This window comes from Episyrphus balteatus, chromosome 1, assembly GCF_945859705.1.
Source record: "Episyrphus balteatus chromosome 1, idEpiBalt1.1, whole genome shotgun sequence".
NCBI lineage: Eukaryota > Metazoa > Arthropoda > Insecta > Diptera > Syrphidae > Episyrphus > Episyrphus balteatus.
This window is the reverse complement of record NC_079134.1, coordinates 53,633,254-53,656,057: the sequence shown is the minus strand read 5'-3', so window position 1 is coordinate 53,656,057 and position 22,804 is coordinate 53,633,254. Positions and strand designations below refer to the sequence as shown.

General features: G+C 30.5%; 1 protein-coding gene across 1 annotated transcript in view; it reads left to right on the top strand.

Moving 5' to 3' along the window:
• LOC129920890 (uncharacterized) overlaps positions 1-22,804 on the top strand; it is a 40,049-nt gene that overhangs the window by 1,834 nt on the left and 15,411 nt on the right. Inside the window, exon 2 of the mRNA XM_056002386.1 lies at positions 18,886-19,649. Coding sequence (XP_055858361.1) covers positions 18,886-19,649 — 764 coding nt within the window. The remainder of the gene's footprint in view (positions 1-18,885; positions 19,650-22,804) is intronic.

Below are 22,804 nucleotides of genomic sequence, written 5' to 3'. Positions count from 1 at the left end.
TTTTCTAATGGACTTTAGTGTGCTGATTTTGAATCCGAACTCAAAAAATTTCGTTGAGCTCTGGTTTTTGAGATATAGTAGTTTTTTTTGAGATTTAAAAAAAAAAATTGATTTTGTGATACTTTAATGCGAATATCTTAATATCTTTAATGCGAATATCGTAATATACGTGATTCTAACTCAGCACATCAAAAACTATAAGAAACAAATATAAGAAAAGTATGCTTTTGTTTCCAGGAGAAACAAATCTGAAGCTTTACAAGGCAGTTTATCGAATGGTTTATTACAAATAAGATATTTCTAAATAGAAAAATAGTATATAAATTTACAAAACACGTAAAAATTTTGTTTAATGTATTTTATTATGGTTTTCTTTACATATTTGACTTTTTAAATATAATAATGGGCATTGATATTTTACATTTTCCTTAATTTAGGTGGTTTTGTTCATGTAGGATTTACTAAAAGGTGAAGGATTTCGAAATGTCTGTTTTTTTTGTCAATCAGTATTTTAAAAAATGAGTAAACATTAATGTAAAAGGACATATTTGGTGTCAATCTATAGGTCATATTACAAGTCCTCCAAATTTGACAAATAGTTTTAATTTTATACAAGTTCAAATGAATCTAAAAGGGTGATTTTTTAGAAAGTACCCAAATTTGTCAAAAATCATTTTTACAAAAATGGTACCTGATAGAATTTTTCTGAAACTAGACTTAGATTCAGGAAAGTCTAATCTTTCATAATATAAAAAAGTTATTTGAAGGAGAAAAAAAAAGTTAAATTTTGCAGACCAGTGTATTTAAGCTTTGAGTCTGAAAAATCAATTCCGAATTTGAAGAATCGAAATGTCTGAAATATCAGAATAACCCATCATGAGTGGGGATGTTTGATTATTATTTATTGGAAAAACGTATATACTGTGAATTGCTTTGTCTTCGTGAATTAAAAAAAAAACTAAACAAAATCTAGAAGACCAGACGAGAAGAGCTTTTCACAGTAGGTACATTATTCTTGCGTTGCAGAAAAACATGATTTAAATAGAATTATTCTCTTTGTCATTCCCATGGCAACGACTATATTTCTGATAAAGTTCGCAATGATACCACTTATACCATTAACTTTTTGGATCTTATGGCGGATTTTCCTTATTTCCCAAAAGAGAAAATACTCTCAATATGTTTATATAGACTGCTTAGATTCTTGGTAACTAGGTACTAAATTGCTAAAGGAAACATTTATACTAATTTTCACTGGGGTACAACATTTTGTCATAGTTTTTCTGGTAATAATTTTGAATATCATCTTTCTTTAAAAAAAATATTTTTTTAAGATTGTTTAAATTAACATAACAAACCAAAATTTTTTATAAAGTTTTAAAATATACAACATTTCAGTTAGCTGTTATAGAACCTTTCCATTAATAAATGAACTCCTCAAAAACATGTTCCCTTACTTTAAATCGGCAATAACTTTTCTTTGACCTTAGAGTTATCGTACTGACTTGATTTTGATGTCATTATATTCTGAGTTAAAAAATATATTAATCCCACAAACAATTTTTTTCACTGTTTTGTTAATCTTCAGATCCTTCCACATACATTTTTTTACTTGCTCTAAAGGGCAAGTATTGGTTTCGTGTACAAAAAAAATTTTTATACCTTGCTTAGAAAGTGTACCCCCTATACAAATTTTTCAAGTTATACCAAATAACTCGAAAATGGTTCAAACGATTTTGATTAAACTTTGCAGGAGTAATATTCAAAGCAATTGCAATAAAACAGCATTTTTATTTTTTCCAAAAAAAAAAAAAAAATCAAATAACAAAAAAAAAATGTATTTAACAATATTTTGCCCAAAATGTCGGCTCTTATCCAACATCAATTTTTTTTTTTAATTTATATAGAGCCAGCTCTTAAAATCTACAAGCAAACTTACATAAAAGTGCTTTGAGCTGTAAGAGCAAGTACGTGCGACCCAGTCGTGAATTTTATTATAGACTCTTTTGATCCTTTATCCTTATTGCAAAAGGAACTTTGTCAAATTTATTTCGTTAGATTTTAATTTTTTTTGTATTTATTGGTTTTTGTACTAATAGTATAAAGAACAAAGGAAGCCACGTAAGACATTGCTAATGTAATGGAACTCAGAATATTTTATTACTTGAATACAATTTAAGCATGAGGAAACTTAAAGAACAAAAAGTCTAGCTACTTTTGTTGCCTTGCAAAACATTTTTTCTTATATACATATTATGTATATTTGTGGTCGATACATTTTAGATTATAGGTACCTTACTTACCTGTACCTATGTATTTATGTACCTATATGAAAGTGCATACTCGTATGGTTTCTTTGTAAACAGGAAATTGTTCACATCTAACCTTGTTTACATTTACCCGGTCTTGCCCTATAATAAAACCTTTCTGTCGTTTCATAAAATGCATTAAAAACTAATAAAATCAAATTTTTTTTATGTTCATTGTTCATTCACATTATTCTTTGTGTGGCTCTGACTTTTCATATAAAATCAACGTCTTACTATGTAACTTATGGATTCACTGCCCCTCCCCTAAAGTCACACACATCAAGTAAATTTATACTCACCATTAAACATACGTCATTTCAACTATCATAAACCGATATTTTATATCGAAGAATTCTGGTGTACACGTATCCTTGCTCGCGTTAAATAAAAAATATTAATTAAAAGCAATTAAGTTCTCACAAATCCTGTCATTATTGACGCGATAACAGTTTAGTAAATATTATCGCCTTGCCAATAAATCTTACGGATTTGTTGTCTTAGCTCTAATGTGTTTGTAAATATTTTTTTTTGTTTCGTGAAACGATATCACCTCTTTTATCTCTCAAATTAACTTGAATTTGTTGTTGATGGCAAATTCGCATAATCAAATTGATAAGTTTGATGAAATCGAACTTGCTATTGTAAAAACGAGTTTATAGTCTAACAAGTAGCGTTGTATCACCGAACAATTCTTATATAGAATTGACACCGGGGAAAAAATCCGCAATGAATTAAATGTAGCGCTACTTTCACTTTATTTGATAGCAAAAAATTTCCTGAGAAGGACTTTTTGGTTACTAAGTAGCTTATTTTTGGTTACTTAGTAACCAAATCTATATCAAAAATTTCATTTTTGATTTGTTTTGTGTTACGTTTGTACTAAATATTTTTTTGTTTTTGTTAAATTTTAAAAATAAGAAGATTTGACGAGGCTGAGCAAATATTTTAAAATTTTTGATTCTTATTTGAAAGGATTTGGCTTTTCTGTTTATTTAAGACTGATGACAAGAAGATTAATTATTAAGCGCAAATGTTTATTTAATTTCGTTAAGGGTGTGTTAGCACCTAGGCCAAAGTTATAATTCACATTATTTGTACGTTGTCCACGTGCACTGTGGCGTATACGTGCTTTTTTATTGGATTTTTTAAACCGCATTTGCAAGAGTTTATTTTAAAGTATCTTACGGCCATATTATTCACTCGTTAAAAAAATACATCTGGATGTAAAATGGTCAAATGTCAAAAATAAATCCAAATTCAAAATAGTTATCCCGATTTTAATTATGAAAATAGTTAAAAAATAGTTAAAAATGACTGTTTTTTTCTCTGTGTGATAGTGAATATCACGGATTTTGATTTATTTTTGACATTTCAACTTCTTTACATCCAGATGTATTTTTTAAACCAGTGAATAATATGACCGTTACAGTGTTGAACGCAATGACCAATCTAAAAAAGTTTATAATCCTTTTTATGATAAGATGAAGTTGACAGTTTTTGATTGGATGTAACAATATCCCAGGTATATATTTTAAAATGGAAGTTTACCAGTTTAAACTCGAGAGTTGAAAAACAAAGAGAAAAGAAATAAACCTTCAACTTCTGTTTCAATAAAATGGCCCTTAGCCTTTTCATCTAGAAAACAAGATGAGCAATATTTATTCCTCATTTGCTGTTTTTCAATATTTGATATGTAGATAAAATTGCTCACTAGGACGCTTTTCAGTGGGGTCTTGCATAAACTGTGACCCAGACGGAGGATCTCCTTAATTTATTTTCATTTAAATTTCCTCTTTTTGTTCTAACCACGTGGGTTTTGGGTTTTATAAACCTTTAATTTGGTATTGCAAAAAGGTTTACTATGTTATTTATTCTTAACAGTAGATATGGGTTTCAAATGTTGAGAAAATTTTTGGATTTATTTCCAAAGTTAAAGGAGAAGCATCGGTTGAAGACAAAAGTGTTGAATTAATTATAAATTAGACCAATTATTTATTTGAACTATTAATATTTATGTTGAATCGGGCTTTTTAGGTCACTTCCTTCTATTATCTATGCAAATAAAACTTTTTTATTTCAAACTTTTTCCCTACGTTTCGTCGTAATTTTTCGACTTCATAAGGGGTATTTTATTGAATCTGTTTAACTTCTAACGCACTATTACACAAATTTTTTTAAACTCACATGAAAATATTATTTTTGTTACTCATAATAATTATTGTTTGACTCTTGCAATTTATCCTTTCACCATCTAGGTATCTTTTATGCTTGGTGGGTGGTATATTAATATATTTTTAAGAAGGTAGATCTGTATTGATTTATGATTTAAGTATTTTGTAACGAAAATTTTAAAAATTTATAAACAAATATTTCAATGATAAGAACAAAAAAATATTTTTAAACTTATGGTCAGCTGTAACACACTCCCCCCTTGAAGACTTGTCTTCAACATCTACAGGAAGTCGAAAAAGTTGGGAGGCCCTTCTAAAATTTTGGGGGGGTTTTTCCCAACCTACTTATGCTAATTTAAACCAAACATTACGAACAAGCTCATCAAGACCCTTTTTATACTTGTGTTAGCGTGAGCGACGTGATGTGACTTTGCTGATTCTTGGATAATAATACTCAGATAAAAGTTCTATATATGAAAAAATGAAATTAAAAACGCAAGATTAGAGATAACCTTATAAAGTTTTATCATTGAATAATTACAAATAGAAGTGGACACCCAGGGAAACTTCCGCTGTAAAGTAATTGTCGCTTGTATCGTGCATTGAATTAAAAAAGCAAATCCAACAATCCAAAAGCAAAGCCAACAATCCAAAAGCAAATCCAGCAACCCAAAATCAAATCCTAAACAGCTTATACATATAGATAAAAGTTTTCCTATTTCAAAAAGTGGAGATAGCCTAGAGGATAAGGTGAATGTGTGTTAAGTTTACCTGCCTAGGTTCGAATCTGACGGGAAATTGAGATTGTTTTTTTTTTTTTTGTTTACATTACTAGAATAAAAATTAATTAAATTTCTCAAAAAAAATCTCCGCAAAAACAAAAAAAAAACAATTTCAAATTTTACCGGTATTCGAACCGGTGCGGGGAACCAAGTCCACGGGAACTAAGTCCACTGAGGTAGTTTGTTCCCACTCAGTGGGAACGAAACCCACTTTAGTAAAGTGGAGTAAGTTCCCATGGTAGGTGGGAATCTAATTCCCAAAAAAACGTGTGGTTTTCGTTCCCTCTGAATGTTAACTTAATTCCCATTTGACCAAGAAGAAGTAAAATAAGAAGAAAAAGAGTCGCGAGTTTTTAATTTGACCTTTTACAGAATGGAAAATCAGCAGTTCATTTCGAAATTCAGTTTTCAAGAAACTGAAAAGAGTGTAACACTCACGGAACTAACCCAATTGGATGTTAGTTCCATTTAATTTGGAATTAACATCCACGGGACAAGGCACAGTTTACTTAAAAAAGTGTTGTTATTGGCGCCTTCCTGGCGATTTTACATACCCTTAGCGGAGCAACGAAGTTACATGAACGGGACAGAGAACCCTAAAAGGGATTTCAAATACTTAGAACGCGTGAAGCGAGCCGGGCAAGGTTTCAGTTAGTTAAAAAGACCCCGACATTGGCGACTTCAAATATCCTAAGTGGACCGCTCACGCAAGTTCGTTCCTCTGCTTAGGTAATGTTAGATCGCCAGGCAGACGCAAATGTTTGTATGTTAGTGAAGAATTTGGCAAACGCGAAGCGGAAAAACATCTGCTAACATGCGAATCTATTTAATTTGTACAAGCCAAACGCGAAGCGGAAAAAAATTTTGCCCAGGGGAGAATCAATTTTGAGGTGTGAAAATAAAAATTCGCGCGAATTTTTATTTTCACACCTCAAAATTGATTCTCCCCTGGGCAAAATTTTTTTCCGCTTCGCGTTTGGCTTGTACAAATTAAATAGATTCGCATGTTAGCAAAAGTTTTTCCACTTCACCGTGTTATCAACTTAAAAAGAATACATATCAAAAATATTTTCGAAAAGACTTTCACTTTCCATGATCTTATTTTGTCACGATGCTATTTCGACTAACCATTAAGTTTGCCAACTTCTTTTTTATTTTTCAACATCTTGTAATTGTGCTTTGCATTGGACTAGGTACTACCGACAAAAATAAATCAAGACCGGTTCTACTATTGCATCAGCAGTGGTCATATTAACTTGTCTCTTCAGGTACTTATACGCAAAAATAAAAAAAATACATGTGGGAAATGAGTACCGAAATTCTTCTTTTGGGACTTATGTCTCAGTAGTGAGGGACATACCTAAGTCCCGAATTGGATACTAGTAAAGTGGGACATAAATTCCGAAAAAAAATCGGGACTTATGCCCCTGCTCGATTTTTTTTACTAAAAAGTACTTTTACGAAAAATCACGCTTATTTGATTACTTTCGTTTTTCGTTAAAAAATCGTTGTTGAAAATAAATTCTCTTTTGATTTTTTTGAGTGTGTACTAGGTTCCCATTAGAGAGTGGAATTCAAACCCACCTTGAATGGGAAAGAAAACCACTTCACTAAAGTGGATTTCGTTCCCACTCAATGAGAACGAAGTCCCTCAGTGGACTTAGTTCCCGTGGACTTAGTTCCCTGCACCTTCGAACCTAGGCCAGTAGGAGCAAAAGGCATCGTCCTTGTTCTCTAGACTAATATGACTTTTCAAAATACGAAAACTTATATCAATATAAGCTCTTTGAAATGTATAATAATAAATTATTAATTTTTTTATGAAGGTTTAAAAAAATTATTAGTTAAGACTCAACTCGAAAATACAAAATAGTTGAGGCGCAAACATGTAGTTCATCTATCTTCCGGCACTCTTATAGTTGCAGAGTAATCTGCGGTGTCACTTCTATTTGTAATTATTCAATGGTTTTATTTCGTATAAAAGATCTTACCTCGTCGAGGGTTAGTAAAAGAAGGATATTAAAACCACAAACTTGGTAACTTAGAAATGTCTGAAATTTAGAACATGGCATAGAGTGACATCTTTTATGAAATGATGGTACAATTTTGTATTTAACATTCTTGAGTACTTTATCATTAACATTCATCTACTACTATTTTATATTAAGCTGTATGTATACACATGAACAACTTGGTTGTGCTTTATCGTAAAAAAACCTTCTATGTTAAATCAATGTCTTATGTTATCATTCCTGCAGCGCGCTTATGCTACATAAAATAGAAAAAGACACTCATGCGCATCTGACAATTAAAAATTCAAAATTTTTAAACGCAATCGCTGTGTTTATTATTTTTATACTCGTAATCCTTATTTCATTTTACCTTTTAAACAGCGCGCAATTGCTGAGAAAAATTTCAAAACAAATATTTTCGTGCCAATATTGGTCCAACTCGGGACCTTAAAACTATTTTACCATCTAGAGATCGCTTAAAATTGTTCATAAGAATAAAATAAAAAATATTTTCAAGTATACCTACAATAATTCATAAATAACCATGAATGCATTTGACATAGAAACTTAATACGGATTTAAAAAAAAATGTATATGAAATAACTTTAAGAGATTGATATGAAATAAATTCCACCCTTAAACAAATATACTCAAATATGACATCAACTTCTTTTAAACAAAATCATTACTTGCTGCACACATTTTGTACATATAACATTATTTAAGTCATTACAATAAGAAGTCTGTCATTAAGGTGTGTACCTGTATGTGGGTAGTGCCTGCTTACATCGATATTAAAGTATCATGACACATGGTCTTACTTCCGCTGGTAATTAATCGCGTTTGCAATGTGCCATTAATGAGGACTTTATTATAGCCACGATAGAAGCAAGAGAGAGGACACTATGAAAGAAGACTGCAAAAGTGCCAATAGTACAGGTACCTTCTTTTAATATCTGAAAATTATAAACGTCTACCTTCTAATATTAAATAGCCACAATATGACTTTGAATTACCATTCGGTTCGTTTAGCCGTTGAATGTATCTAGAGCAACAAGGTCTTTTGGCTGCGTGCTTCTGCTTTTTCTTTGTTAATACAGATCAAACCAGACGACAACAAACCAGACAGAGCATAATCTTCAACATGCAAATTCACAGAACATTAATCACATACAGTAGCGAGCAAAAAAAATGCAAAAAATAAAAACATTTGCATTTTTTTGCTCGTCTAAAAACGCATATTTAGGTAGACTTTTGACCAAATAATGGTTTTGGAGTAAAATATTCCACAAATTGACTCTGTTTAATGAAAATAAAACAGTTTCAATATGCCAAATTTGGTAACTTAGTTCTTGTTCAAAACTCTTTAAACTTTTTTTTGTTTGCATTTTTTTTGCTCGCTACTGTATATGATTTTTTTTACGATACACGCTATTCTTCGTCTTCGATCACGGCACGCTCACTTTTGGCAAAAGTTCAACTTTTTTTTTTATTTTATTTTATGAACAAAAGTAAACAAATAAATACAAATAAACACAACCTCAGTCTCAGTGGTTGTCTAGCCTTTTAGATTTCTCGTCATAACAATGTGTATACAATTTTATATCTCAATCTTATTATCTTATAGTAAACCTAAAAATGTTCCTGCTGGGATAAATTTACATGAAGGACTTCTGTTGGCTAGGATACGTTCTTTTCTTTTTCTGTAAGTTGAAATTAAGTTTACATACAAGTGACGTAGATACATAGATTGAATTCTATCTGTAGCTGATATCCTAACATTCTTCTTATCTTTCTTGTTTTGACTGTTACAAATTTAGCAAAGTCAATTAATTTGTTGCGACAGACAAACAACATGAAAAACTTAATAAAGACAATACAATATGACCATTGCACACGCACCACACAGTTGACAAAATGTGCTGGGTGCGACTCATACTGATTGTATTTTTTTTAATTGAAAAATGAGAACTAGATATAATTCTTTCAATAAAAATCGCAAGATCCAAAAATATTTAGTACGAAAAACATTTTTCAATAAAATTTAAAAATTAAGTTTATAGGTTTGTTTGGGTCGGTATACTTCCTGGAAAAAAATGTAAAATCTGTCAAATTTTAGAGAGCTATAGGATTAGATGAAATTCTCTCAGAAAAAGCTAAAGCAAATGTGCCCAAACACACGAGAAATATCCCCTGTGGGCTTTCTTTCCTTTTCAAGAAGCTTTGTAAGTCCTCCTCGGTTATTATTTTTTTTTTTTTCACTGTGAACGTGAATAAAAGATGCTCGCATTAACAGTAATGCCTTTAAACGTTAGAGAAACTATCGAGGGACATGCTGCGCCAGTCAGGTTTTTCAAATGGTTAACACCATTAAATTCAGCACACCCTAAGATGAGTCTGTACTCTGTACTCGAAATTTACTTACGAAATCAAGTTTAAGTTTCTCAAAACATTGGGCCACATTCATAGTTTTTTCATAAGCTATGATTTTGTAGCTTCTAAGAAAAACTGGGGTTGAATTACGGCACACGATTACGATCATACGTTAACGTTTTGAATATTTCTCTCTATTTAATTATTTATTAGAAAACGATAGGGACACAACCATTCGTTAACGAACGTATGCCGTAATTCGACCCCTGGAGTTTATCTTATTCATAGACAATTTAAACCCATCTCTATACCAATTTTCTATAGAAAAAAAACTGCTTCTAACCTGTGTAATAACTTTAGAACTTTAGTTCGACTCGGTTTTAAAATACTATTATATGAATATGGTCCATTGTATTTACAGAACTACATGGTCAATTTGCAATATGATAAAAAAAGGTTTGACAGATATATAACCATTCTGCAGATAGAAGCTGGCTTTAATAATATTGGACTTTTAATGGAAATTATTATCAATTTTAATAGCTATATCTAAAGTGGTCACTGTGGCGTATGAGTAACATTTTAGTATATGGAAATATTTAAATGGTTTTTAAGAAAATTTCCATCCCTGACCACATATTGAAACTATTCCAACTTTTTAAAGCGTACTCTGACCTTTAACTGATTAAAAAAACTTAATCTAAATTTTATGCATTGTTTTGATTTTTGTCTACAGGGCCATACAATTGGGTAAGTAAAGAAAATTTTGAACAGAGCACAGTTATTATGTACCTATGTACGTACATTAAAAAAAAAAAAAAAAACACCAAAATTGTTTGCTGATTATTTTAATTGAATAAAGAAAGCAACACACTCCATTTTCGAAAAAAAAACAAAACTTTCCTTGTAAATTTCGTTTACAAAACGCAGTATACATACCTACCATTTGGCGTTTCGCTATTTCAATTAAAGTTAACCCTTAAAGTAAATAAGTTCTAGTTCTTAGTTAGGTGAATTCTTTCTTCCATAAAAGTTAAGTATCTATTTACCTTCCTATAAAAATACATGTACTTGGTGGCGTATTTCGGAAATTGTTTTTTGTCAACTACTTATTAAACATTAATTGAAGCGTGATAGATACGAATTGGTTTGACCATATTTTCTCTACTTGAGTGTTAGAAGCTAATGGAACGGTAGGTATAATAATTGAAATGATACTATTGGTGAAGTAAATTACGTAAGAAATAACTAAAAGCTGGTTTAGAGAATTTAGGGCTGAATGTTAAAAGAGATTTTAATCTAACTATTTTACTGACATGATTAGCCGTAAAATCAATATTTTAAGAAAAAAAACCATTGTTTTGTTATTGAAAACGACTCTATAGATGTAGATTTCTGTACATCTTACAGCGGTTATTTTTTCAATCAATTTTCCTTCTTTTCTGTTGTCTTGTATAATTTGCATTTTGTAAATCACAATATATGAGTCATAGTGAACTACAACAAAAAAAAGACAGACATGACAGAAACCAAGGGGGAAGATGCTTCACAATTAAATTATAAAATCCATTTAAATTTCACCTAGAACTTAGGTTTTACGTGCCAAAAACAGAATCTGAATTAATTTTAGAACGATAAAAATGAAAATAATATTTTTTATATACCTAACACACGAGTCATGAAAGAACTTATTTTCATAGCAAAATGATACAGTCTGACTGAATGGGAAAATCTCATTTGGATGACGTTTCTTTGAGGATGATACACGGAAAACCGATGAGAAAGACTTTACCACAAAACTACGCAGAGCTTTATGACGACATCGAACATTTCGTAGACTATTGTTATATTTTTACAGCTTCTAGGTACATTTATATTGGGTGAATTCATCATATCCTTGGATATCCCCATTTTATATTGCAACAAAAGAAGTGAATTGCACGAGCAGATAATTGCGTTACGTTGGAAAGTGTCTTCTATGAATACGGTTGATGACGAGATAATAAGATGATTTAATATTTAATGAGATATTGTGTCTGTAGGGAAAACCTACACGTCTAGAAATAAATGCGTAAATACTTAACCAACCGTCCGTTTACTTTTGCATTCAATTGTCTGTGTCCTTGGATATTATTATGATGGGTTTTGCCGTTTTGGTAAGCAAGAAATTATAGATAGGTACGTTTAAATATATCCCCGAGTCACAACTGGGGAATCAAGTTCTAATTGAATGGCTAATTAGAAGGGCTTTGTTGAACAAATAATGATAAACAAACAAAAGTCTTATTGTGTTTGATAAATGATAACATTATTTTTAATATTCATATCCGTTGTGGTTGTGGACGGAAAATAGAATATTTCTGTTGTAGATATAAAAATTATTGTTGCACCCATTCCTGCAAATTTAAAGTGGCCCCAAAATAAAATTTGAATTAAGTAGAACATTAAATTGAATTTTTGAAGAACTGCTATGATTTTTTCTTAATTTTATTAACAATCACTGCAGCTGAGCATGAGCATGCAAGCCAATTGTGCAACTACCAAATTTTGACTTCGATAACGTTTGCAATATAACAGTAGACAGTTCAACCTTTCGTTTGTTACCAATTTCATCCATCACAGAAAAAAAAGAGTAAACCAAATGAAATCGTGTTAAAAAAGGCTGCGTCGCCAAACTGCCAAGATTTGGCCTAAAAAACCTCTTCATCTTTATTAATTTCAAACTTCTTTCATGTTTAAACTCTATAACTATACAATTGCACAACATAGGAGCGTATTTGAGTTGAGCTTTTAAATACTTTTTATTTTGATGAATTACCTACATTTATAAATGCAGAAGTTACAGATGTTGAAAGATAGCAAGGTTTAGAAAAATAGCATCAGTTTCGATAAATTTTTTTCTATAAAAAAAAAATGTTTAGTTTTTCAAAATAGCTTTACTCCGTAGTTTGCTTCAATCTCAATCCTAAATAGAATTGAAAAAAAAAAAAAATAAAATTTTTAGTCTGAGTAAGAAACAAACACAAAATAATACAGTAAAATAAGGAGAAAAAAGGGGTAAATCTCGGAATGAATGTTAGTAGAAATTTTTTTTGCTCAATATCTTCCTTTTGCCGTTCTATAACATATCTCAAAAGTCTAGAAAAATCTCATGTCCGCTTGTCGCGATTTCAAGGACAAATCGCGAAATGGAGATTTTCAAAATTAGCAAAAATAGGCTATGGTATTATATACACATATGATACATGATTTCAAGGTATTTTTTAATGCTGATTCCAAAAAATCTAAAATCAAGACAATCTGACGTCTCTGGAAAAAGTTATACCTGTTTTTCATCTGTAAACTCATATTATTATAACAGTTGCAAACTTACTGCCGAAAAACCCTTAAAAGTTATGGTAGATGAACCAAATTTAGCATGAAGATTTTAGAATCCATCATTATTAAAAATCAAAACAATCCATTACAAAAAATATATATACCTACGAAATAATGGTATTTTTTGATGGAGGGGCAAATTTTAGGATATGCACTAAAGAAGATTCTTGTTCATCTTAGGAATAAGTGCTAATAGGCTAATTTTTTCATTTTAATCTTTGTTTGGATGTTCTTTAACTACCCTCAAAAATCTAAAAAATCTCATGTCCTAATGTCCTAATTTTCTTGGTTTGAAAACAAGGTGCAGATTTAAAAAAAAATTGAAAAAGTACACTTCAGATATTTGTGTCAGATCAACATGAATAAGGTGCATTACTTTTCATGGATGGTCGGGTTGACTTGTTTGTGAGTTTTGTTGGAATAAGTGTTAAAAAATACCTTTAAATCATGTCACTTATGTTGGTATACATATAAAAATTTAAACTTTTCTTATTAATTTTTTAAAATCTGCACCTTATTTTCAAACCAAGAAAATTAGGACTTGCGGACATGAGATTTTTTTAGATTTTTGAGGGTAGTTAAAGAATATCCAAACAAAGATTAAAATGAAAAAATTAGCCTATTAACACTTATTTCTAAGATGAACAAGAATCTTCTTTAGTGCATATCCTAAAATTTGCCCCTCCATCAAAAAATACCATTATTTCGTAGGTATATATATTTTTTGTAATGGATTGTTTTGATTTTTAATAATGATGGATTCTAAAATCTTCATGCAAAATTTGGTTCATCTACCATAACTTTTAAGGGTTTTTCGGCAGTAAGTTTGCAACTGTTATAATAATATGAGTTGACAGATGAAAAACAGGTATAACTTTTTCCAGAGACGTCAGATTGTCTTGATTTTAGATTTTTTGGAATCAGCATTAAAAAATACCTTGAAATCATGTATCATATGTGTATATAATACCATAGCCTATTTTTGCTAATTTTGAAAATCTCCATTTCGCGATTTGTCCTTGAAATCGCGACAAGCGGACATGAGATTTTTCTAGACTTTTGAGATATGTTATAGAACGGCAAAAGGAAGATATTGAGCAAAAAAAAATTCTACTAACATTCATTCCGAGGTTAAACCCTTATTTGACTGGATTAAAACAAATAGGTCGCCGGGAGCAAGCGACCAAAAATTTAAAATATTTATATAAGTTATGAATAACTATGAATTTTGATAATGTTTCCAATATTTTACTAATTATTTATATAGTCAGACATATCTTTAAGTCGACCAAAAAGAAAACTTAAATTTTGTAATTGAATTATACTGATTTTATTTGCCTCAATAAAGTTAACTTGAACTTGAACAAATAGGTCGTACTAAAAAAACGACAAAAATTACCGCTTTGTATACTCTCTACATTACAATTGGTCAAAATTAGAAATTATAAGGTCGAATATTTTAAGCCTTGTTTATTAACTAAATAAAAAAAATTATTTCATTCAATTATCTTTACAAATGCGAAAGTTATCTACCAATTTATAAATATTGAGCCGTATGTGATCGTCTTACCCCCTCTTAAGCTCGATGAGAAAGAGGGCCCTAAGAATCGACCACTTTAATGGGCACTTCCGCCACTTTTGCCAGGTTATTGAAGACCTGTAGTTTTTTGATACGCTAAATGAGTCTAAGACCACCAGGGAAATTTTTTTTTGCGACCCCAAACCACTCAAGAACTCAAACATAGCAAGCTATTCAGATCAAACTTTGTAGTTACATATGTGTTTTGATAGATTTCCCAGACAAAAATTTAAAATTATGTTTTAAGAGGGCAATTGACGATGTACCTGCCACATACAACCCTATAATTCTCAGCCAGACCATACGAAAAAGCTTATTTTTTTCAAAAACGGACTTTTCGAATTCAATTTAAAAAAATCTGTAGGATTTTGCAAATAAGATTCTACATTTCAAATAAAAAACAAAATTTATTTAATCATTAATATAGCATTAATCATTAACATGAGTAAATGTATACCAAATGTAAGCGTTATTACCAGGTTTGGGCGGTTTAAAGTTCTTACAACACTTTTTTAGTTGAGCAAGAGCCAACACATACAAAAAAATAAAAAGATTGAAACTAAACATCCTTAAGCATAGTACGAAATATAATCAAATTATCATTATTCGCACAGAGAACTAAGAATCGACCAATCACCTGATATTTTTTTTTCTTTTTCTCGCTCTTTCCTTATTTAATTTATGAACATTTATTCCTGGTCACGAAAGTTTTACAGAGAAGTCGCCTCGCTAAGTTCAAATGAATGTTTTATGAATGTTTTGTATTTAAAGTTTCCAGTTTCATTGAACAATGGTTTATAGTTGTAGTTGCAGCAGCAAGGTTTTGAAGATGGCAAGCATACCCAGTTGTATGCTGAAGTTATTTATATCTGCTTTTTCTTTCTTTTGTCTCGGATATAAAGCAAAAAACTACTGTACAAATGCTACTGCATCTGCAGTTTATCTCTTTCACTTTCAATGATTTTAATGTTCTATCAACTTCACAAAAAGAAAAGGGAAGTGAGTAAGTTGGTCATTTTACTTCCGTAGAAATTATTTTTCGTGGAATATAATTTACAGTGGTAAATAAAATTAGTGTGACACTTGATGATTAAATGAGTTGTGAAGCCTATAGATAAGGTATATTCATAGATCCTCAAGATTTATTTTACTTCTCTTGAAGGCAATGTCAAAGCACTACAATAATATCAGTTTAATTTAAAAAAAATCCAAAAAATCTTACAGTTTATCAGCTCTTATTTGAGCTTACTCATTGTTTCCAAGTGAATATAAAAATATAGCACAGTTAAACGGTTTTTCAATATTTTACAAAATATTGCAGCCAATTTAATGCGTTAATTTATTGTTCCTCATAATTTCGATTTAATATTTTGTGTTTTTGAAAAGAATGCAAAATGTTACGTTTTATTTTGACTTTTATTTGACTGTATACTAGAATAGTGTAAGGGCAACTATGACAAAACAAAACAAATCTGTATTAAAATGAATAGTCATTTTAGTGAAAGCCAAAAAGCAAAATAAAAGGATGTAAACCCTTTCGGTACCAGCGTTACTCTAATGCAACATATATTTAAAAATTCGTAAAAAATATTCCATTAAATATTTTTTTAGGTTTCGATGGCTTAATTGAAAGATAATAATGAATAGTTATTGGATTAGTACAAAAAGTTAGTCTAATATCATACTTTTATTTTTTTTTTATCGAGAAAGGGACTGAAATTCACATTTTTTTTTTTTTTTTTTGAAAAAAACTTTTTTTATATGGTCATAATCTTGAAAAAAAGATTTAAAAAATGTTAATCCAGAAAGTGTTTTGTTTTTTGGCTTAGAAGAAATAGCATACGTTATTGTTCCATAAAAAGTTATTTCCTCAGTTGTCCGACTTTTTTGCTACTCATATTTCTTAGTTGTGATGTTTTTGACACGATAATACTGGAAAAACATTTTTTAATATTGGTTTTCATAGCTTGGGTTCGAAATGGTTAAAAACAGTTTCAAAAACATGAATTATTGCTTCCAACAAAGAAAAAAACCTTTACAAAACTAGACATTAATCCTATATCAAAACTGTTAACGATACACTGAAAAAAAACCAATATCATTTTCTAAATATCAAATTAACACTTTTTAAATATCAAAAAAAAATGCTGGAAAAATGTGTTTTATGATAATAAAAATATCAAAACAATATTTTTATTATAAGAATTTAACCCTCTGTCGGCACACGGGTGCGAATTTGGCAGGACAAAAATAAAAAAATTACGATTTTTCTAACAAGTGGTCACAAAAAAGTCTCTTTATAAGGGTGAAAATATTTTTTTCGGAATTGTGAATACAATAGGTATTCGAATTCCTCGGAATATTCTAAATCAATTTCATACTTGACTCTCTATAAAATATTGTGACCGAAAAAAAATCTAGCGACATGAAAAAGTATAAACCAAATTCGCACCCGTGTGCCTATCACGTCACAAAAAAGAGGTGTGCCTACAGAGGGTTAAAATAATATCAAATTTTTAAAATTTTCAATTTATCATATCAATTTTTCATCTGTTTCTCATTCCAAACTTTAAATATTAAATTAAAAACTCTTAAATTTTACTAATTTAAAGACGCTTTTTAATTTTTCGAAGAAAAAAAAGAAATATCATTTTAAAGAAAAAAGAAAGATAAACTTAATAAAAAAGAAATATCATTATAATAAACTGAAACGTAAAATTTAGTAAATATTGATATTTAAATTGTCAAAGTAATATTTTTATTTTCAACCTAGAATTAAAAAATGCCACTATGATATGATAATCAAATCAAAATTTATAATTTAATTGTTTGATGAATTTTGTCACTCAAAAATGTTAATTTGAAAAAAATTTAAAAGAAAAAAATTTCAAGAAAATTTAGGAGAACCGTTAGTTCTGGTCTAAAAAATATTATGTAAGTTTAAACTATGTTTGGCAAAACTTGTTTCAACAATACTATACTGCCCATAATCTCGTAAAGGCCCTAACTAAAAAATTTTCGAGTTAAGGCATTGTCTCTGATTTATTCTCAATTATTTTTTTAGCCTAGGTCTTCAAGTAAGTCAGAAAATTCAAAATGTCCTTTTGATTTTTTTCATTTTTATATGCAAATGCGATATTAGATTTAGTGCTTTTCTCTATAACTCACAAGTAAGAAAAATGTAGTTAGGGCCTTTTCGAGATTATGGGCAGTATAGTATGTGATAGAGGCAATTTGTTGAAGGGATATTCTTCAAACTTGGTGATTTCGCTTTTTCGTTAGAGCGAAATCCTTAGAAAGAAAATGAATTTTTTTATGACATGCGATATAAGTTTTATGTAATATCCTGAAAAACATTTCGAAAGATATTTATAACTTGTATTCTCAAATGCAATTCTAAAGATCCATAATCAATTTTCCATAATTTCAGAATTGTTTAAAATGGTTCTGGTCCAGAAAAAATACACAACTATCTTCATTTTAATGTACTTACATAAATTCAAAATTATATCAGCCATGACAATTTATCACGCCACTGTAAACATCCTGATCTTTTCTTTTCCCGCAAAACTCAACTGTGACTTTGAATGAAAAATTATCGTATTGAATATTTGTGTCTGCCGCTGCCCTATGGTGCGGTGGACACGAATATTCTGTCTTTTAAGGCACCGAAAACTTTGCACAAAAACGTATTTCGTTCCGCTCTTTGCAGTCTGCATTCACAAAGGGAAATTGCACATGACTCATCATCTACACATCCTTCCATGACATAGCATCCTAGATATAGACTGAAAAAGAAAAAAATCAACGAAAAGGATAAAATCTACTTTCAATCCTTGGCAGCGGCGGCATTAATGGCTCGCCAAAAGAACAACAAATTTAAACTTGAACTTTTGTTTAGAATTAAGCAAAGGGTTTTTAGTTTTTTTTTTAAGTGTTTTTTTGAAATTAATGTTGATAAAATCGTAATGGTTAAGGAATATATATGTTATTTTGATAATATGATAATATAAGGAACAGGAAGAAAGGTTATTATTAAAAAATGTAGAATTGCACTTAATTTTCGAGTAAATATCAGGAAAAAAACAATCCATCCCAAATATTGGTATTGATATTCGTTTGGATTGCATTTGTATTATTTGAATTTAAGTTCTCCTTCACCCAATTTTGCTGCGTTACTTTGCTTTCTATTGGGTTAATATGTAAATGGAAAAACCATGTCCATTTGGCGTTTACAATCTCTTCATTTGTTCAATTTTCCTGTTTTATTTTTATTTCCAGGATATGATGTATTCTTTCCCCTATCATCAGTTCGTCTGACAATACCTACCAATGAGAAGGCTCTCAGCATATTCACAAAAATTCCATTTGGAAAATTTCAAGTGGTTTCGTTAGCGAACAATAGCCCTGCCGATTCCGCCACAAACTATACTTACAGCTTGGAGAAGAGTGACGAGGGAGATGAGTGTTTACAAATAAACAAATGTACTGGCGAAGTACTCCTAACTGAAACGTTTCAAAACACAAAGCACAACTCGCGTTATATTGTATCCGCAATGACAACGCAAACCAAGCCATCATTTAAAATGCCACATATGTCTGTCGAAATTGTGCCAACGAACTCGACCGACTTTTGTGGACAATTGGAAAATCTGTGCTACTGGAGTGGAGCACATTACACTGTGAAGGAGGATAGACCTGATGTCAGCTTTCGTCCAGTTCGTATTGGTAGTTTGCGACCCAATGGATTCAACTATTTGTGTTCGGAAATTGATGTATCCTACAAGTTAATGGCATCTGAATTTTTAACGGTGAAAGAAGGGATATTGTATACAAAAAAGCCAATTGACCACGAATCCCTAAATGTTTCAACTAATGGAGTGTTTGCAGATGTTAAGTGTATCGCTGAAAAATCACCTAATGGAGAACCAATGGAACTGATTAAACGAATTAATGTTACAGTGTTGGATAGAAACGATAATGGTCCAAAAATTCAAAATAGTAAGGACCTGCACTTTCAACTAGAAGACCCGCATTTTCAAATGGTATGTAAAAACAACATTCTTTAAGTCTATGAGTTAATATTATTCATTAAAAATTCTCTTGCATACTATATAAATAGATTAATTTTTATTCATGACTCATGAGAAGCTATCTAAATCTCCTTCTGAATCTGACAACGCTTTCGCCAAAATCGCATGAGTCTATATATAAATGTTAAATGTCGAAAATTTTGGTTTTTCATATTTGTATTAAATTGAAACGGAGGAAGCTATAAAAAAAATTGTATGTACGACTTTTTTTCTACGAGCAATATAACGGTTAGGAAAGATAAATGTAGAAAATATGTACGTATGGAGGGCGTCCCAATATGCTGAAAGACCAACTGAAGGCCTCTCAGAATGTTTGGCAAGTTACGCCTATGCCAAATATTTACGGTTTTCGATTGAATTCAAATAAAAACCAAAAATTTAAAAATATTTCTTCAGCCTCGTAAATTAGCGCAAAATTTTAAACGATTTAGTAAAATTCTAAAGCCTTTTTAGTAATTAACTAAGTCAAAAGCAGATGGATTTTTAGCTTAGTAAATTACTAAAATGGTTTTAGCATTTTACTAAATCGTTTAAAATTTTGCGCCATTATTTTTAAAACACATATTACCAGACGTCATTGAAATCCTGAAATGCATTTTCAAAAGAGAGCTTAGCAAATTTGTTTCAATGACGTCTGGTACGGTGAATGCCGCGAATAAAACGTCTGGGACCCACATTTTTGTAATCATGGTACATATAATTGGTTTTCGTCATGCCGTCCGTCGCGTCGGTCTGTGCGTCTGTGCGTCCATCTGTACATCGAACTAGTGCCTAAACGGATGGATGGATTAGCTTGAAACTTGGTACAGATGATTTTTACGTAATTCCCCAGACCGGTTTTTTTTAATATCTCCTTTTTAACGCATATCTCCCATATAACGTTTTCGAGGTAGGGTAAAGTCGGGTGATATGGCACCCTTTCAATATCTCCCACTTAGTGACTTCTTTTCAAAGCAAAAAGAGCAAAAAAGAATTCAGTCTGACGTAAGCTTTCAGTGGATGCATTTGGATCCGCAGTAACCATTGCCACTAAAATTCAAAAAATGGACAAACAAAAAAGTGAGTTCAATTTGAGCGAAAAGTTTTTTTGTGTAAAATTGTTGTACGTGTGGTTCCAAAGGTATTTGACGCCGAGGATTAATTTTAACACAAAAAGAACGGTAACGGTTATATTCTTGTGTTTGCTCATTGCCATAACTAAGCAAACGTGATTATTCGTGTCATTTGAAAATAACAGAAGTGTAGTCAAATGGGGGATATGGCACCCAAAAACATCGGAATATATGGTACCGGTACCATTTCCCCCGCATCTACTTTTGAACCTATTTATTTTTCAACTGACAATTGTATTTACAAAAAACTTCAGCAAACCAGGCCAAGTGGACTAAAACCCAGATCACAGCAGCCGTTGGAGCTGCTGAATGTCAAAAAAAGCAGGACTTAAGCATTTTGCGATTCCCTTCACACTTCACTTCATTAAAAAGGCGTCTTAAATGACCAGAACCTAAAAGTTTGCCAAATAGCTTTCAGATTGGCTGAAAAGTGCGGAAATAAGGCAGTAATCATAATGTCACTTTTGGTCTCATGATTCGTGTACGTCTTTCAACAACACATGCAACAAGTGTCACAAAAAGAAATAGGGTGCTATATCACCCTCGATGAAGTGCCATATCACCCTCCATTTTTTCAATCATGTTTTTTTAATGTTTTTTATTTTTGCAAAAAATAACAAGAAATTACCTTTGAATTACACTTATGTACCTATTTTGTAATAGTTTTATAGCTTTTGTTTGAAATAGATATCTTCTTTATTTCTCAAGTAATAACGAAAAACGAAAATGGGTGCCACATCCCTCGACTTTACCCTATTGCAATTCGAAAACGGCTCTAAAGATTTTGATTAAATTTGGTGTGCATAATACTCTTATTGATTCTAACAAAACTTCCTTTTTAGTTTTTCTCAAAAAAAAATCGGAGAACGAAAATATGGCGTTGCCGTTTTTGCCAAAATTGACTTATTTTTAAGGTACGAACCTTAATATTTCATCAAAGAATAAGCCAATTTTTTGTATCTGACATTCGGCAATTTTTGTTTGATAGAACTCATTTTTCTACCAAAAGAAATTTTTAGAACTAAATTTGCAGGATGAGGAAATTACTCTCTCATGAGCGCTTTCTTCTACAAAAATAGCACAATTTTTGAAATAACTAAATATGATTAGATTCGGAAGTCTCATACTGAGTCTGGAACAGACCTATTGTAACATTTACATGAATGAAAAAACTACTTTTAAGGAAAGGAAAACCTTTATTTTAATCGACTAAGAGCCGATTTTTCAATCTTCTAATAAACAGTCAATTAACTGTTCGACGAATAAAGTTATTAGGCTCATAAACAATCAGATAACAAAATTGAATTTTTCAATCAAGAAAACTCTATTCTACAGAATAACAAAAAAAATGTCAAATTCAAAAATATTCAAAACTAAACGTCATTTTTATTCATAATTTTTTTTTTTTGTTTTCTTGTGTTCCTTGTATTTTTTAAACGTTTTGGTCCTCAAATTTGTGAAAAAATAGCATCTTTATAATTTATAATATCAAAGAAATTAATTTTATCAATATTTTCTTCAAAACAGCTTTGACACTGGCACAATATTTTTGTTCAGATTATTCCTAAGAATAAATTTTATTTGTCCCTGAGAAAAGCAGATAGCTTTATTCCTCTATTAAATGTTTTATTAAAGGAATAAGCTATATCTGACTGTTGAGAAATTGATTTTTTCTCAATCTGGGGAATAAGTACTAACTGACTGTTTAACTGACTATTGAAAAATTGGCCCTAAGAAAAAAAAACATAGGTATCAAGAAATAATACAAGAAACTTAAATAAATAAATGAGAGGATGATTTTAAAACATTTTGCAAGCAATTAAAAAGCTTGGAACTTAATTCTGAAGAGCAGAATTTCAAAAAAAAAAATTGTCAAAAGAAGAATCTTTAAAGTAGGAATTTTGTAAATAGAATTTTTACCCCTTATGTATTATGACCACAACCCGTAAACAGGTTTTAGAAAAAAAAAATATAATATTGTGAATATAATGTTTT